This window comes from Necator americanus, chromosome II (genome assembly GCF_031761385.1).
Source record: "Necator americanus strain Aroian chromosome II, whole genome shotgun sequence".
Classification (NCBI taxonomy): Eukaryota; Metazoa; Nematoda; class Chromadorea; order Rhabditida; family Ancylostomatidae; genus Necator; species Necator americanus.
The window spans coordinates 12,048,229-12,066,438 of record NC_087372.1 but is presented as its reverse complement, the minus strand read 5'-3'; the positions used below and the strand labels follow the sequence as shown (position 1 = coordinate 12,066,438).

The 18,210-nt window shown below is 40.7% G+C and overlaps 4 protein-coding genes across 4 annotated transcripts; 1 reads left to right on the top strand and 3 right to left on the bottom strand.

Moving 5' to 3' along the window:
• Positions 1-1,242: 1,242 nt before the first annotated feature.
• Positions 1,243-10,538, bottom strand: RB195_017600 (uncharacterized protein; the record flags this gene model as incomplete). Its single annotated transcript, XM_064184665.1, has 4 exons — positions 1,243-1,363; positions 2,082-2,139; positions 5,901-5,995; positions 10,531-10,538. 4 exons carry the CDS (start codon positions 10,536-10,538, stop codon positions 1,243-1,245), a joined length of 282 nt encoding a protein of 93 aa, XP_064040546.1.
• Positions 1,835-6,152, bottom strand: RB195_017601 (uncharacterized protein; the record flags this gene model as incomplete). Its single annotated transcript, XM_064184666.1, has 4 exons — positions 1,835-1,915; positions 2,082-2,139; positions 5,901-5,995; positions 6,078-6,152. 4 exons carry the CDS (start codon positions 6,150-6,152, stop codon positions 1,835-1,837), a joined length of 309 nt encoding a protein of 102 aa, XP_064040547.1.
• Positions 7,316-11,689, top strand: RB195_017599 (uncharacterized protein; the record flags this gene model as incomplete). Its single annotated transcript, XM_013440556.2, has 9 exons — positions 7,316-7,359; positions 7,416-7,526; positions 10,380-10,484; positions 10,551-10,630; positions 10,690-10,841; positions 10,915-11,115; positions 11,168-11,287; positions 11,341-11,485; positions 11,544-11,689. The coding sequence occupies 9 exons, from the start codon at positions 7,316-7,318 to the stop codon at positions 11,687-11,689; spliced, it is 1,104 nt and encodes a 367-aa protein (XP_013296010.2).
• A 5,931-nt stretch (positions 11,690-17,620) lies between these two features.
• RB195_017598 (uncharacterized protein) lies at positions 17,621-18,004 on the bottom strand (the record flags this gene model as incomplete). The annotated part of the gene is made up of 1 exon (XM_064184664.1): positions 17,621-18,004. The coding sequence occupies one exon, from the start codon at positions 18,002-18,004 to the stop codon at positions 17,621-17,623; it is 384 nt and encodes a 127-aa protein (XP_064040545.1).
• Between the last annotated feature and the right edge of the window lie 206 nt (positions 18,005-18,210).

The window sequence follows — 18,210 nt, the reverse complement described above, 5'->3', positions numbered from 1 at the left end:
TCAAGAAATAACTTCAATTTTTCTTCAAGAAATAAGAAATAATTTCAAGAAATGAAGTATCATTCGTTATGTTAACAAGACGTTGATCACTATACTTAAATATACAATAAGCTATGCCCATTAGCCCAATGTTTCTTCTTCGTGTTTCCTCTCTTTCCGTATGTACGGAGAACATAAGAATTGAACTCGTAAGGGATGAGGAGGCGATATTGATACCGTATAGGACGAACAAGCAAAATAATTCAAAATTACGGACCTTCAAAGACACTTCCTATTTAAGCAAGCCATCGCAATACAGTAATCTCCCATACATGTAGTCAGCATTCTTGTAACAACCACTTTAGCAAAGTAGCATTTTACTTGGGTCTAATGAACGAATAACACCAAGATATGGATTTTATGGTATTTTATAGTTCTATTTTATGGTTTTTTTGTTTTACAACATCAATCAGAATTTGGGGCAAAATAATAGGCCATAGCGCGTTGAAACTACGCCATCCAGTCCTACTTGGCAAACAAAACAACGTTGCACCCAGTTAGTGCTTGTATTTAATGTTTTTTGCTCCTTTTAGGCTTTCGCCTTTCAAGTTAAGGGCTTTATTGATGTGCTATGCGGCAGCACTTCGTCAGCATACATCTAGGAATATTTTCCTACATAATTGTCCAGGTTATATAGATGGTACGTTCCGAAAGCAAACACTCTGCTCGGTTCAATTTAGTACAAAGGGTGCCACCGCGAGCTGGGAGCAATCTGAGTAAGCGGTCCAAATTAAACATTTACCTCAACGCGGATCTAGTTGAGCTAGACACAAGCGCATTCTCTTCATCTTTCCCTAAGCTCCAGCCATCAAAGGAGCATCATACAAAATCAGTTGAATACATTCGGCGATGACCATAAATAGATTAAAGGCAGTATACCACTAATCTGAGGTGGTACGGATTTTAGGTGGAGTATCCGTATACGGGGTCGTATATTATGGAAACCGGGGTGGTTTCGCTCATCTCTCCCTGGATCACTGCAAGCAGCCGGCCCCTGAATGCTGTTTTGTACGATGCTTTCTATTGCAGCGCGCCACCCTTGCACGCGTAGCGTCCCATACTGCCTATCGGGTTAGTCCGAATTGATTTTCGACGAATCGCAAGGCGGAGGCGGGGCAAGGGGTGGAGCGTTGCACTAGATGGCGTCGTACAAAGAGCATTCTGGGGGCGGCTGTTTACAGTGATGCAGGGAGAGATGAGTCTTTAAGGGTAGCGCAGTCGGTTACCGGTTCGAATGGGACTGCATGGTTGATGGTTCGAAAAAGTTCTGGTTCCAACCAATGCCTTTTTATTCTCGGTATCGAAAGGTTGGTACCAGACCTGTCTGGAAGAATAAAAACACTGACAGTCTGAAATCTGAAATTATTCTAAGTTAAAGTCGAACGCGTGGCCGCATTCAAATGGGATTGATGGATTCCGTGCACCTCATCCTTTATAGACATATATCAGGTGCCTAGATGGGATTTATCTAGTCGACGATTCTTCCCTGAGACTTACATCTGCAGAGATAAAAACAAATTGCGGAACGACTTTTCTGAACTTAGAGATGTCAGATTCCATTATCTCTGTTCTGATAGGCATCGGATGTCAGAAGATCAAACCATTATTATCTGCTATGTGCTATTTCAACTTCTCGTTCAGCCAATTACTCATAAGAAAGTTGATCACATTATTTACCAATTAACTAGAAGAGAATAGCATGACTTGCACATGAAATAGGATTGTGGAGATTAATAAGAACAAAACCTAATAGATATGATACGCTATTAGTCTCCTGTGGCTCTTCCCTGTTTCGTTAAAATACTTTCGTCGAAGAGAATATCGCATGACAAATGAATTGCAAATTGTAGAGGCCGCGACTTGCTCGATTACATACCTGGCTATGACAATGTTAGCGAAAACAACTTTCACACTCAAATTAACATGTGAATATTTACTGGGATTGCAGCATGAAAAACAAAAAAAAAATTCAAAAAACAGCGGAAATATATTGGTGTACAAAACCTAAGGACAAAAATAACTTTCGCATGATAGTGATATACCTGCATGAAGCTTGGATCACACATAGAAAGAACAGCACCAGTATGGAACAGAAGGTAACTGAAAAAAAAACACCTAATGGAACAACATAAGAGATATTTTTATTCAAAGACATCACGAATCTGAGGTGGTACGGATTTCAGGCGGCGTATTCGCATACGGCATAGAAGATTACGGAGAGGGGGTGATTCCGTCCAGAAGGCGGGCGCGCTCCAATCGAACTCGTTGTGGAAAATAGCGCGCCGGAACACTCGAAGCAGTATCTTCCAGGCCGTTTTTTACGGCAATTAGGAAGAAATGGACGGAACCACCCTTCTCTCCATAATCTACGCTCCCGTATACGAATACTCTACCTGAAATCCGTGTCACCTCAGATTCGTGGGGTGATGCCTTGAAACTGAAGTCACTGCGATTAGATATGATGGCCGCTTTCCTATTAGGTTCCTATTAGGGTGTGTGATTATAAAGGACGACAAAAAAGGCCCTGCAACTTGAACCTTCACTGTTCGTTGATTGACACAATGTCTTTTCCCGTTCGAATTTGTTTCGAAGAAAACTTCGATATGAATTTTTCTGAAAAACAAAACAAAACAAAACATCTTCGTAAAAATTTCTTTCGAAACATCTCGATATTATAGGAGCCGTAGAAGGTATTCAGTAAATGAAGGGTTTTCCAAAGTTTTTCATCTGCAAAAAGTAACCTCGGAACTGCAGAAACCTCATTTTACACCATTTCTTGACCTTTTTCTGATTTTTGCTTCAGAAAATATGCAATAAACACAGCCAAAGCTCTTCTGAGCATATTCATGAGCTTGAATATGTACTCCGATACTCGATGTTTCTGTTTATTTTGCAAACTATGTTATCAGATAGTTATCTGATTTCCGCTCATTTCAGTACATAATTATTCACGTGATTCTGCAGTCCAGGGGTATTTTCGTTGTACATTCCCCACTCCCTTTTATTCCGGAGATCAGGATTATGTCATGTCACGCCCACCATCAATTTTATGTGAAGAATTGCTTCCGATTAGTTCGTGCTGGCGACTGAGACATGTAGATGTGACGTTAAGTTAGAACTCTTCATTCTTTCGTTTCCTCTCTCTAGTTGCAGGACTTAAATAAGTTTCGTAAAATGTTGTAATTGTGGGGTTCAGTTAAAGCTGTGGTCAACTAGGACTTCAAGTTTTTATAAATTATTCGAATTGAATTTAACCTTCATTAAATCCAGTTTTTCCCATGAGCAAAGGAGATCATGCTTCACAATCACATAAAAAAATTTTATTAACTAAGATTTGGCCTTTCTATTTCCTTTCTGTTTCCTTGCCGGTTTTTTTACTTCCTTGCTAAAAGTGCTGGAAAAGCACCCTCTATTCATTCCAGAAAGTTCACTAATTGATCAACTCTCAATTTCTTTCCTGTTTTTCCGTTGCTCGACTGACTCTCAGATTCGATGACAACTAGGGAGTAATTCCACCTTAGAAAAGAGAGAAAGGGAGAGTGTTCTCCGAGTTTCTGGAAGAATAAGTCAACATAATCTCCTAACGGAGCTCACGTACAGACTCAGTTTTTGAGAAGACTCTTTACGTAGGCGGAAAGGAAAGAAGGAAGTTAATAAGGAAGTTATGAGACCATGAGATTAATGCCGTCAGTGCGTTGTCCTGATCAAGTTACTGCCCAATAAAACTAATTGCGAATGAGAACATTTTAACAAGCCTGCAGTATTCGCTCGCCGCATGTCCATTGCGGTCAGACACTTTACAAAAACACCTTAAAGGCAGTGCACCACGAAACTGACGTATTACGGAAACCCCAGGAGACCCACATAGTTCCAGTTGTAGATTACTGAATCCAGCGTGGGCCACTTCGGTTTTCCCTAGTCGTCCTAAAAACGGCGCGTGAGTGCAATTACTTCCTAGTAGGTACGGTAAAACACTTCTCCTTGTGTACGCCGCTTTAGTGCCCTCGAGGGCCTATCCATTGGTTTTACTTGAACAGGCTGGTGAGGACGTACAAATGATCTTCAACCCCTTGCTTGTAGATGCGGCGCGTGTGCAGGGATGGTGCGTTTCACCGTACCTTGTAGGAAAAACACCGTCTTCCACGCCGTTTTTAACGATTGTTAGGAGAACTTGAGCGGTGCCACGCTGAGTTCCGTAATCTACCCTACAAACTCTACAGGATCCCTGGTTTTTCCTTACTTCGCCAATTTCTGATAGGCTACCTTTAACACCGCTTTTTTTAACTTTAGAAGAGGTTTCATAGGGTAAAGCCGGGGCTCCCGCGTCGGAGATCCTCTTTGCGAGAGAAGAAAGGCAAAGCGAGTAGCAGTACTTGCGTGGTTCTGTTGTTTTTGGCTCTTAGGTTTGTAGGCGGATTTTGTAGCTCCACATGCGCCAACGTTTTCTTGCATTCCGTTTTTTGGCATATATTATTCTAAACTTTGATGATTTTGTTATTCAATGAAAAGCATTAGTCTAGGACCTCGACGTTTGAAATTGGAGATTTCCTAAGAGAACAGATTTCAGCTTTTGAATTGAATCTTAAACCAATGAACAATCGTGTCAATACGAACTGGGGCTGTGCTCGAAGCGGCAAGCTGGAGAGTAGCAATTACGATTGGGGAGGGAACCCCTATTAAGATCGTAAATAGCTATAGTTCGAGTAAAGCTGCTCTCACCTCGATCTCAGCCGTTCGTCCCACCGTACACTCCACCTATCACTCCAAATACACATTGTCCGGCTGAATTTGTCGTGGAACATGCAAAAATCAAACTTCTCTTTGGCAAACTTAAAGGCTTAGCGTCTCTGGTAACCTCTAGAGCAATGGACTTTGTTTAGAACTCATTTTAACTCTGTTAAATGCTGAAAGTACTGTCTGTACTGCTATTTATCACTTTTGTTCGAAGTTCTCGCATGCGAAGCGGTTTAATATTTGTCATTTGTTAATATGTGTCACTGTATTTTGCATCCTTGTTCGGTACCTCCACGCCATGCCACTGCTAGAGCATCCTCTTCTAAGTTCATTTTCATTTTTCCACTTTATTTTATAATCGTGTACCATCAACAAAATTTTAAACTCTGCGATTTGTTCCGAAGTTTTAAATGTGAAAGCGCAAAAAAACTTCACTAACGATACAGTTGTCCGATCCGCATTTCCCGCGGAAAACAAAGATATAGAGCTTGGTTTTTAACTGTTCCTGGGGTCAACGCACTTCACTTGAAATCAGAATCGTATATTCGTATATGAACGCGTATGACGTATGAGACTTATGCAATAACCATTACGAGAGGGAGGGAGGGAGGGAGGGAGAGAGAGAGGGGAGTCGGGGAGATGGATGAAGTGTTAAGCGGGTCCAGGTCGGTGTCTTTACCTTCACAGAGAAGCCCCGTACCAATTACCTTATCTTGTCGATTCCAAACTGATTATAGGCCTGTTTTCCCCAGAAAGGTTTCGAACCACCGATTTTGCCGCAGCGGAACTTCTTGCCACTGTGTTGCACAGGTTGTATTTTTTGAATAACTGAATAAAAGTAAGAACGTAGATAGAATATTCTAATATAGTAGTGCAATATTTTATACGCGCATCGATGACTTTGAAGGCTACGGTCTTCTCATAGAATTAAAAAAAACTGTTGACACGGAAAAATGCAGTCACATTATATTCTTTGTAGGTATATTAAAAGCTTATCTTTTGTTCTTCGCCTTTCTGAAAAATATTTACTTGCAGCTGGTATTCCTAAAGTGATCGGAAGCAGACCAGCAGCCGCCTGGTAATTATAGCGAGAAATGTAGAAAAAGTAAGTCATAAATGTAACGTACCTATCACAAGCACATAAGATTTTTTCTTCGTAGCTGACAACATTGTCTTGAATTGCAGCTGCTGTCTTGGGAAACGAAATAACTTTATTTGTCTGCTAAAACAAATAGTTTCTACAACCACATCTGGAAAGAAAAATTGGTGGTCGATTATATTATTGTACTACATAATTCGCTAACTATTAGATGGTCCACGAAAAACAATGGAATCGCATCGATGTTCTCACCTCTCGCCTCACCTCTCCTCACACTCATAATTCCTTGGCAATTTCTAATTCAGCGCTTCTTAGATCTTTTAAAACTACACTTCAAGCGTTCTCATCCTCAATTAATTTTGTTTGACACTAATCTGATCCAGGCAACTACTACGTACTCATGTCATTAGTCTCATGGTCTCATCACTTCCTCGTCTGTCCGCCTGCGTGAGGAGTCATTTCAAAACCTGAGTCTCCACTGAGCTCCTTCAGGAGAATATGTTATTATTTTATTTTTCTGGATATGTTATTATTGTATTTTTCTGGAATTTGTAATCCACAACATCTTGCTTTCTTTACTAGCTGAACGTAGTCCATGTTGTTGTCAAATCCAAGACCCAGTAGCCCAGGTGAAAAATGGAAAGCAAATCGAAAAATGGTTAATCAATCAATTGCTCACATCGTGTTGTGAATTTTACTCAACATTTCTTAGTCCGATCAAAATGACCTGAAGCCTGGTGGAAATCCGTAAGCGGCTGCACTGTGAGTGGCGCGCTCGAACCAGCGGTCCCAATCGTCTCAGCTAATCTCTACAGTTCAACTACAGCAATTGAAGGTCCCATCTCGACCACAACTGAACGCATGCAACTCATGCGCAACTTCACCATAGATTCAGTTTCTATTGTCTCAATGTGGTTGCTCAGAACAGTTAGGAAAGAAACTGGCTGTTTAGTCAATCAAGAAAAGAATCAGTACTTGATTTAGTATCTTTGTTAGCTTTCCATTTACTCCTTAGTATCCAATTCTAATATGTTTTATGTCTGATGAATCTGCAATCTTTTTCTCCTTGTTAAACTGCAGAGATAATTGGGAGAGTACACGTTTCTCCTTCCTTCCTTCAAACAGTCATTCGATAGAGCATATATCTTAGGATCTTAGGATCCTTAGGATCTCTAATTTAAAGGATAAGAGACGGCTTGGAGGTCCAGACTTCCATTTAATGTGGAATTCCAGAGAAATGATACTAAAACTACAAAATAATGTATCATGCAACTTCCGATAAAGTCATTGTAAACATCTGCTATGCCAGTTGAAGCAAGGACTGTTTCTGAATTGTGGATTATGCGTAAATAACATGCGGAGAAGCTTATCAAGTGAACGAAATGCCTCCATCATTTTTGGTTACGCTTATTTGTACTCGTACGTAGCTAGCGGCTTCCTTTTATGACAAATCAGTGCAGTCTGTCTTTGGTCGGCCTCTCGCAGTGGTAACATTGTTTTTCAGGAATAGATACTAACGTGAAAAAGCAAGTGTTCTTTATAGGTACTTGGACTATACCAACTTTCAAAAGTGTCTCTGTATATACTGTGTCAGAAATTCACAGATTAACACAGAATGCACCAGTTCTTTGGTATTTATAAAAATTATGGTTAGGTATGTGGAAAATATTGAGCACTCTGTTGTGAACAGTCAATAACCACCAAAACCGCAGAGCCGCCAAACCGCGCACGCGCGGCTCTGAACTCTGCGGGCAACCTAACTGTAACGTTTTCACTGACCCTGTAGTGGAAATAAACCAATGTCATTAATGTCGATAATTGCCTGGATACACTTTCTTGGACGCGGATATCAGCAATTGAATATTGCCGCAGTTTTCGTCGCATTCTGCAAGCCTTAAGTGATAGAAGCAGAGTGAAAGCGCAAAGATTGATGAAATGGATTGTTGTGGAAAAATATCGCCTATGCGTGACCATGATCAGCGTCGTCGATCACCCTTAAAGGCATCACCCCACGAATCTGAGGTGGTGCGGATTTCAGGTGGAGTATTCGTATACGGGATAGTAGATTATGGAGAGTGGTTGTCGGTTTTCTAAGCGGGGCAAGCTGAGGAAGTTGATGGCAGCCTTCATGTTATAGAAGTGGAAAAAACACGTAACTTCACAGCGTTTTTCCGTACCCCTACAAAACTTCTCCTTACTTGAAAGAAGCAGTTTTGTTAGCGAAAAAAAACTGGAATTTCTCTTCCAGACACCACCACGCATCAGGCAGGCTGTTCTCGCTGTCCCGAAACCGTCTCTCATCACATTTAGGCAATTCTTCCAATGTTTTCCTGCCATACTTATGTGCAACGTTACATTTGAAAACAAATAGAGAGCAGTGCGCATCCGCACAATACTAAATTTAACTTTCTTTTTGAGTCTTCGTGGCGGTTGGTATCAGCTTTTTTTAAAGAATAAAGCAACCATTTTAACATGTCGATTTTTATATTGGTGCTTGCTGCTCATGTTTGGTGATCTACAAATGTTTCATTATACTTGTGACGAAATATAGCAGATTTTTCATCAAAGGATAGTCTAGAAAGGATTGAGTTTTTCATCATTCTTGGTACAAAAGCTTATCCTGGGGCCACAATTGCCACGCGCTACATCCATTAAATCTTTATTGGATGCCATAGAAGAACGATAGAAGTCACTTATCCACAGAACACTTTATTATACATTTATCATTACTTATTTATTAGTTATGTATTATCCATTTGGATAAATCGTATTGTTCATGAACTCTCCGCTGTAAACTTGCTTTTTTGGTACGTTGCCGGGTGAGATGGTGTATAGATAGCAGGGTTACAAACGCAATATGAGGAAATAGCTCTTAGAAGGCTCCTTCAGTGGCAGCTGGCACTCTTTCATTCTTAAAAGCATCACCCAACGAATCTGGAGTGGTACGGATTTCCGGTGGAGTATTTGTATACGGGGTCGTAGATTACGGGAGGGGGGTGATTCCGTTCATTTCTTCCTGATTGCCGTAGAAAACGGGCTTTCGAGCGTTCCGGCGCACTATTTTCTAAAAGGAGTTCGATTGGAGCGCGCCAGCCTTGTGCGGCGCCGCATCTTCCGGGCCGTTTTTAACGACCACTAGGAAGAAATGGACGGAGTCACCCCTCTCTCTCCATAATCTACTATCCCGTATACGAATACTCCACCTAAAATCCGCACCACCTCAGATTCCTGATATGCTGCCTTTAAGGCATAAGTTCTGACCAATTCTTTACTACACAAAAGGAGATCGCGCTGCGCCTGGGATGTCTGTGCGAACGACGATGATACCAATGATACCCACCTCCGTGCATGCATAGTAAAGGAGTGAGTGGAGTGTAGAGAATAGATATTACCGTGTATATGTGTGTTTGATTGGTTCACTTCTTTATTTACATACCTGATCCATTTATCTGTACACTAGTCTTCGAAGCTAACTTAAGGCAGTTTCGTCGGATTGTTATGGCAGCATATTGGTGGTAAAGAGTGTTGAAAGAATGCATGGATACTGAGCTATCTAAGAGCTATTCCATGCTTTTATTTTTTTATGTGAAACTTGTTCAAAAGGATCTCATTTGTTGCGCGATGCGCAAAACAACGTTTTCAATCGCTAGTAGATGACTCCGGGAGTACTAATAGTCCATCGCGCAAAAATCGATACTAGATCCGTCAACGGCGCGGTAGAAGACAGTATGGAACGTTTTTGACCGGCCTACACACTCGGCAGTGAATGTGTGTTCAACCGCGTGAGCGCTACGCGTTTCTGACTAGCAAATGGCAGAGGAGAGAGCAAATATAAATATGTGCCGCATTCACACATTTGAGCAAATTCGACACTGACTATATGCAGTCGGTTCCAAACGACATGAAACAGTACAGTTGCGTAAGCGTCCTCAAAGCGGTGCGAAGAGGCATAGCGGTTAGGATCGAGTGAGAACCTCTGCTAGTGCAGCCGCTTACGCAACTGCGCCGTGCTTCATGTCGCTTTGACTATACTATGTCTCTTTTTCCGGGACTCTAAATCGTCTCAAATTATTTTCCAAAAACAGTTTGAGTGTGAGTTTCCACTGAATGCTATTTCCTGTTTCCTCTATATCATAGAGGTTTTCATGATATGATATGCAATGCTTACTGGATCGCTTCATTCACTCATTTCATCCTATACAAAATTTCTATCCAAGAGCGTACGCCAGCACAGTTTTTCTTGTACTAAATCACGAAATACGAATTTATGGCAACATTGCTCTCAAAAGTTAGTGAATAAACTGTTTCTTCTTCCGGATTTAATTTTACAAACAAGTGATGACCCTGCATAGTTGGCACTGTAGCAGAAAGAACACTTACCTGCTCAGAACGACAACACTGTTGGTCGGTTTGATCTCATTTCTCTCATTTAACCTTCACTTCTTTTTCTAATGTGTAATTTTTACTTACACTTCTTACGTGCTAATTTACCTTAATCTCTTTACAGACGTATGGAAAGCAATCTGTCATTTCTCATCACAAATATCGTAATTTTGGTACTTCAGTTTAGTGGCATCATCCTCAATGGTTTTATTCTTTTCATGTTCATCAGGTGAGTTTTTGAAAGCATAAGTAAACTTGACGCGGATTCAACGCACCTATTCATCCTTTCGTTCAGGTCGAAAAGTTTGCGTCGAAATAATGCGGTCCAGTTGCTCTTCTTTCTGACAATCACCGATTTCTTGCATGCTTTGACGAGTTCGTAATTCTTTACCTACGAAGGAAAAATGTGCTACAACTGAATAAATGTTTTTCAGCTCTTCCGTATATAAGTTACATGACAGCACTTTGGCATCCTTTTCGAATAAATCTCAACGCATACTTCGTTATGATTTCTAGTACACCATTAGTGATTCAACTAAAAGTTAACCTAACACTGACTATAGCGATTGCAACGGAGAGAACATTAGTTGGTTGCATTCACTTTCTCTGTTATCTGTGTCCTAGCTTATTTACTCGTTTCAGCTAGAACTTTTATTTAGGCCTTATTTCATCCACTACTGTATCGCAAAGTTTCGTCTGCTACGTATTCGTTAACGTCGCTACTAATTGGAATTGCTTTTGCTTGTAACGATTTATTTCTGGAATTTCTTCTTTCACCGATTGTGGCACATCGTAACTGCGCAGCAATTGGTTGTTTTGTCAGCGATGATTTTCGGTTCTACTGGGGTACAAGCAATATGGTGAGCATGTAGGCGGAATTTTTGTTGCGGTGGAGTAACGACTTCAGTTCAGATTATGGGTTTATTCGTCATTGTACTGACAATGATGGTGTTGTTCAAGCTGCGCTCCATTCAGAATAACTCAAAAGACACAGGTTCCACCGTAGGTAAGGGAACCAGCAAACTCAGTCAGGTATGCATTTCCTAAACTCTCGCAGTACCATCGAAAAAAATAATTTTCTACAGGCCAACCGCACCTCCCTCGGGATCCTCCTCACGTCACTTCTCTTCGTTACACTACCGAGTGTAGGCGTTGGATTCGTTGAAATGATCGGTTTCTCCATTTTCAAAACTGTTGGTCCTTTCTATATAGTTGGACTTTTATGTGCAGGTGTGTCTCAGTGATATAGAGCGAAACTGGGTAAGCAATATTACAATGTTCTACTCAGGAGCCTGCAACAGCATAGTCTATGTTGTTCTTAATCGCGATATGCGAAGACTGGCCAAGAATTGCCTCACCGGGAGAGGAGCTTCCTTGGTTTCACCATCGACAAGGGTCGAAGTAACCAATTTCCGTTCTACTGCGATTATATGATCAGGCCTTTTATGTTTTTAACTCTGCTTTCGAAAATTACTAAATAAACTGTTTCTTCTTACTAAGTTTTGCTATAATAGGTTGCCACTAATTGCTTTCATCTTAAAGGATAAAGTTTCTGGCGTTAATCAATCCGCTTGGGATGCGCCGCCACGTTCACTTCAATTCAGAATCGTTTGAGGTTTACGAAAGTGTAATTGGCCTATGCAATGACTTGCGATACCAATTTATCGACCCCGGAGGGATGAAAGGCTTGGTAAGCACTAGGGTGGATTCGAACCTCCGATCGATTGTGCAGGAAGTGGAACCTCTAACCGCTACACTACAGCCACCTCGCTTTCATCTTATGTGAATAAAGAACCATGAGTAACAGTAATAAATGTCTTTCACAAGACTGATTTTCTTCATTAGATTACGTAACAAAAACGGAATTGAGTTGTGTGGACGAAGATAGGTTAGCTAACACCTAATGGAATAGAATTTGATTTGGATCACAGGAATACTTAGTAGAATTTGAAATTTCCTTTTTCCAGCTGGAGAATTTCAGACTTTATCAAAATTTCATTGTTCTCATAAACTTATGCTGTTCATTCAGATGAGTTCATTCCATCTTTTCAGACGGCGAGACAATCAAGTTTGATCTATAAATTTGTGTTGGTGAAGTTGTGTGGTCGTTTGCATGGTGGTTCAGTGTCGGTAAAGGGTTTACTTTGCAGTAATCGCCTTCATTCTGCAGAAGTGTTTGTACGTTGTTATGTTGTACATAGTTGTTTAAAGGCATCATCCCACGAATCTGAGGTGGTGCAGATTTCAGGTGGAGTATTCGTATACGTGATGGGAGACTATGGAGAGGGGGGTGATTCCGTCCATTTCTTCTTAATTGCCGTAAAAAACAGAAGACGCGGCGCCGCACAAGGCTGGCGCGCTCCAGTCGAACTCCCTGTAGGAAATAGTGCGCCAGAACGCCTGAAGCCGTATTTGCCGTAGCCGTCCGGACCGTTTTTTACGAAGGAAGAAATGGACGGAATCACCGTCCATTAAATTTTATTATATTATATTATTATATATTATATATATTATATTATTTATTATTATATATTATTATATATTATATATATTATATTATATATATATTATATAACAAGGCAGTGATTGTTACCTAAACCTAATGCAAGAGGCATTTAAAACACCCGCACAGCCATGTATCTATGCGTTAAGAGAACAAGAAAAGAGTTATAGAGAAAAAAACGCATAATTACACAGTATATACCTAAGCGTTAAGAGAGTAAGAAAAGCTTACAAAGAATAAAAACGCACCAACATAACATAACATTCACAACCGTATATCTAAGAGTTAAGAGAGCAAATGGAAGAATTGCATTGGCTTCCGAAGCTGCGCACCCTCTCCTGCTCCTACAGAAGGGCCTTTCTTCATGCAGAGTACACGTTTTCTTTGACGGAAGAGTAGACAGCACTAAATGTCGTGAGGATTCGGACAAATTCAGCAATACAAAATGTCGTGAAGAGATCGTTAGGTAATGCCGAATGTTGCGACGCTACTCCAGCGATACCAAATGTTATGAAGAGATCGTTAGATAATACTGAATGTTATGAAGAATTGAAGAATGTACTGCAGCGATAATTCAATTTCTGAATTACTGAATCCTGAGTCTATTGCTACAATATATTTACATTTATTTTAGCTATTATTGTTTTTATTTTTACACTTATTTTAACGGCTTGTTTTTTTCATTTTCCGTCTCATTTCCCGACCAAAAAAAAAATCAACAGCATGAGTGAATTAACGCCATGAAATGGTGTACCTCCGCAACGGCATGGTCGTGACCTTGGACTTCGAATTCAATGGACAATGTGCGCCCAAGCCAATAGTTTAGACACTCTGTCTGACGAAAGCATGACTCGTCAGTTTTCTTTCTTTTTCAATCATCGCCGATTTAAAGATAACAAAAAAAAAACAAAAAAAAACCACAAAAACTTAACTGAGCTACAATCGAAGATTCTGATGTTTGCAAAAAGGCAATGCTTATCTGTAGTTCTTAAGATAGGTGACTATTTGCAGAACATTCGATTCTTGTGGATTTTCAAAAAGAGTGCGTTGTTATGCAAAGTTTCTGTGAAATTTTCTTGAACGTCATTGTATTGGCCATATACGGGGTGCAGAAGTATGAGCACGCATCTTTTTTGTAGATTTCCAAGCCAAGATTTAGCTTCGGATGTACCTGATTTAGATAGTGCTTACTATACTCGGTTATTATGTTTGTTTTGTCTTATTTGTTCAGAAAGCTCCCGTTTTAGGGTCAACCAATAAATGAAGGTTTGTCCTGATCGAGAAGCGATCGCTTCCTTGGGGGCAAGTGAACCGAAGTCAACAGCAATTGCAACTCGGTTCAATACTCCGTTTTAGAGTTTTAGAGTGTTCTGAAGATTATTAAAGGCCCACGAATTTGGGGTGGTGCAGATTTCAGGTGGAGAGTTCCTATACGGGGTTCTAAGTTATGGAGAGGAGGGCGATTCCGTCCATATCTTCCTAATTGCCGTAAAAAAACACCCAGAAAGGTGCGGCGCATGTGCAAGGCTGGCGCGCTAAAATGGAACTCCTTGTAGAAAATAGCGCGCTGGAACCCTCGAAGTCGTATCTTCCGGGCCGTTTTTTACAATTAGAAAGAAATGGACGGAATCACCCTTCTCTCCTTAATCTAGGACTCCGTATAGGCTTAACCCATCTGAAACGTGCACCACCCCAGATTTGCGGGGTGATGCCTTTAAACAATGAAAGGAATATAGGAACGTTGCTTTCAAACCAAAATCAGGCCAAACAAGAACTGAGAGCACTAGAAGAGTGCGCAGATGGTTAAAAAAGGAAAGATGATATCAGCAAAGTGGCTCAGGAGCTGTGCAGGTTTCGAAAATCTTCTTGAATGATGGTCGCTAACGAACTGAGATTCATACGCCGTCGATTGCTCAATGAACAAAATCTCAGCGATAGCCCAACGAAGAATCCGAAGGATGAATGCAAAGAACTCCTTGATTTTTCCAAGGTACGCCACAACAAAGATGTTGGGATGAAAATGAAAAGGTTTTCACCATTACATTGGCTAATAATAATGCAACGTTGCTACAAGGAGACCTTTTCCAATAAGATTTTCCAGAAAGAATTCCAAGATTGCTGATATGCCGTAATTGATTACGACCGACAAAAATTTCACAATGAAGGCTCAAGCCTACTAAGATGAGATTCTCGACAAGAACGTTTAGCCTTGGGTGCGAAGCCATCAGAATTTGACATTCGAATAGGTCTCCTGCACAGTCAAAACGGCGGTTCGATATTTGGAGACGGAAATCGGGTAATACCTCACCAAAGATCAATGCGTCGCAAACATCTCAACCCACTAGACTCTTCCAATCGAAGACGGATGGAAAAACAGTTAAGAAGCAAGAACATGACTAATTTGAATCAAATGACGAAGGAATTCGAGAAAATTTAGCACAATCTCGACTCGGCATACCTTCGGCGCACTGCTGAATCTGGATGGAGCGTATTCACAAATGTATCAAAGTAATGGAGGTCATTTTGAGAAGTTTCTTTAAAAGTTGTTTGCTATTATATATTATGGATTAAATAAGCTTTTATTCGAATTCCTGCTTCTACGAAGAAAATTTAGTCTCAATTCTTGCGGCTGTTCTTCTTCACCAACCTGTAGATAATTCGTCGGTGTGAGTAATGCAGTAGAAGCTGGGTTACGATTGCATATTTTTGGTGAGCAGGAAATTTAGATGTTCTTTAATTATTCTTCTTTACCTTTACCTTTGCATACTATAGATTCAGTTCGTTGAATTGCTCTCTAGCTAGGTTCTTCTGGCTAGAGAGCTGTGGCGTACAATCAAAGAATAAAAATGAGATAATCACAAAACATACGAATAAATATATTTAAATACCTATTCTCTGCACTCCACTGACTCATCTGCTCAACATACAATGAGGACAAGCATAAGTGCACTAATTCATGCGCCTGATGAACACCGGACTGAATCGAATTCAAGACAACGGAGAACCGTACAGAAGTGCAAAGGCACAAAATGGACACAGAAAAGTTCTCACACGGACCAAGTCACTGGAATGCGATGTAACCGACACTGGATATATTCAACCGGGTGGGTATGATATACAAATTCAATGAGGTAAGGAGAAAAGAGTCGTGCGCTGCAGCGTGCCACTCTGGCCTGACTGGAGATGTGCACCGCTCGCTAAGTGTGGACACCGACTCTCACTGTCGGCAGCAGATCTTTCCAGCACATTGCTGGTGTGCTTAAACAATTGGGATGCCCGGTAAGACAAAAAAGCGAATAGGAAAGTGCGTTTTCAAATTTTTGACTACAAAACTGACTGCAATATGAAAAATGCTTCCAATTACCATTGAAGGCTACTTGATGCAGCCAGAGTTCGACTAGCGCGCAGCATCCGCAATCAGATCTTCTTATTTGCTCAGTTTTATGAGACTTTCTGAACTGCTTCAAAAAAAATATTTGTCGACCTAGCAAAGTTGAATCAAATCGAGAGCATAATAACTGTCAAAACGTCGAAATGTAGCCTTCAAAGAAACTGGATTGAACGACGGTGAGACTGGAAAAAAGTTGGACGAAAATTCTTTCCTAGTCAACAGCTTTGTTAGTCATGAGACAATATGGATTTTATTTCAATATGAGGTCACTAAGTCCTCTGCTTCACACCATTTCCTTAAAGAACAATAATAACTAGAAGAATAGGTAAGAGGGGAGCGCGAGAGCTAAGAAAAGAGGGAAATTGTTAATGACTAAGACATAAAATTAGAAGCTGCGTTATCTTTTTATTTACCCCTCGAGAACGGTAATTTCAAAAAAAAAAAATCTCGCTGCAGATTCGAAATCGATGAAGACGCTTCTTTCTTATGTGTATAGAACCAATCGTTATCAAAAGTTGGATAAAGTACAAAAGTTTTTCTCCAGACTGTCTTTTGAAGATGCGTTGCCGCTCCGGGTTCCCCTCAAACAGTTCCTTCTCATGAAAGTCGAGAAAACGCTTTGAATAAAAGGAGTTCAAAATATAGACGAGCGGTCAAGTATCTAATGTATAATTAGTATAATGGATTTTCGTATCCTGTGAATGGAAATGAAGCAAAAGGCAAATAAGTATAGAATTTTTCGGTCATTCAATCTGCATCATTCCTATCCCTGACGAACTCTTTTGAAAAATCTATAAAGCCTTCTTTTGCGAACTTTATCAATTTAGTTCCTGCTGAAGTTATGTTCAGCCCAAACTCAAATATATTATTGAAAAACAAACTATTCAAACTTGAGTATTCAAATTTGAATGTTCATAGTGTTATAGATATCAGCGAAAAATAACTTTTCACTGCTTCAGAGATCGAATTCTACCATTCCTCTATTTCAACTGTTTTTTTTTCTTCTTCTTCTTCTCTATAAACGTTCTTTACTCTCTCCTAGCGGTGGTTTTGTAGGCACTCAACGATAGCAGAAGTTGGTGAGACATCCCGCTTAGTGCTACCGTCATGCTCGTGCAGGGTCCCTGAAAAACTGGCTATCTTCATACTGGATTAAGCCTAGTACCACTGTACTACTATAACGTTCTGGAAGAAAAGAAAGGAGGAAAAGAAGCAATGGGAAAAGATTTCTCGAGATTGGTGGTTATCTGCACCAGGAGAACCTATTTACTCATTGTTCGAATGTGCTAGAAGGTCAAGTTTGTTTTCTAAAGCTTAGGCGAAACTATTAGGTTGAGTCGAAAGTTCTCGGACAAATTGACAATGTTTTCATTTACTTTGCAATTTTCAAACGATAACTGTAAATCATTTGAAGCATGCCCCATTGGCATCGATGGTCTTCTTCCAACCTCTAGGCAGATCGTAGATGCCTTTACTCCAGAACGCCGGGGACTGTTCCTTGAAGAACTGCTCGAGTGCCTTTTGATGTCGTCGCGGGTTTGGAAGTCTTGACCATCCAGATGATGTTGGAGATAGAAAAAAGGTGGTAATCCGAGGAAGCGAGATCTGGGGAATACGGTGGGTGTGGTGAAATGGTCCAGAAGAACTTATTCAGTTCAGCCTTGGTCATTTTTCCAATGTGTGACTGAGTGTTATCGTGCTGGAAGTAGACTTCGCGTTGCTGCGGGCGTGCATTTTCGAGATTTGTCTTCAAATTCCTCAGTTGCTCAACGTAGACGTCGGCGGTCACTGTACATCCCTGAGCGAGCAGCTCCCAGTATTCGACGCCGTGTACGCTCCACCAGATGCAGAGCATAACCTTTTTGGCGTGTACATCGAGTTTAGGGACGTCTTCCGCATCCGTATCTTAGTCAACCCACTGGGCACACCGGTGAATCTTAGAATAGGAAATCCACTTCTCATCCCCGGTGGCTAAGTACTCAAGCCAGGTGTGGGTGCGCTTGAGCGTGAGGAGAGAAAGTGCCGTATCAGCGCGGCAGTCCATTTCATACTGCGTCAGAG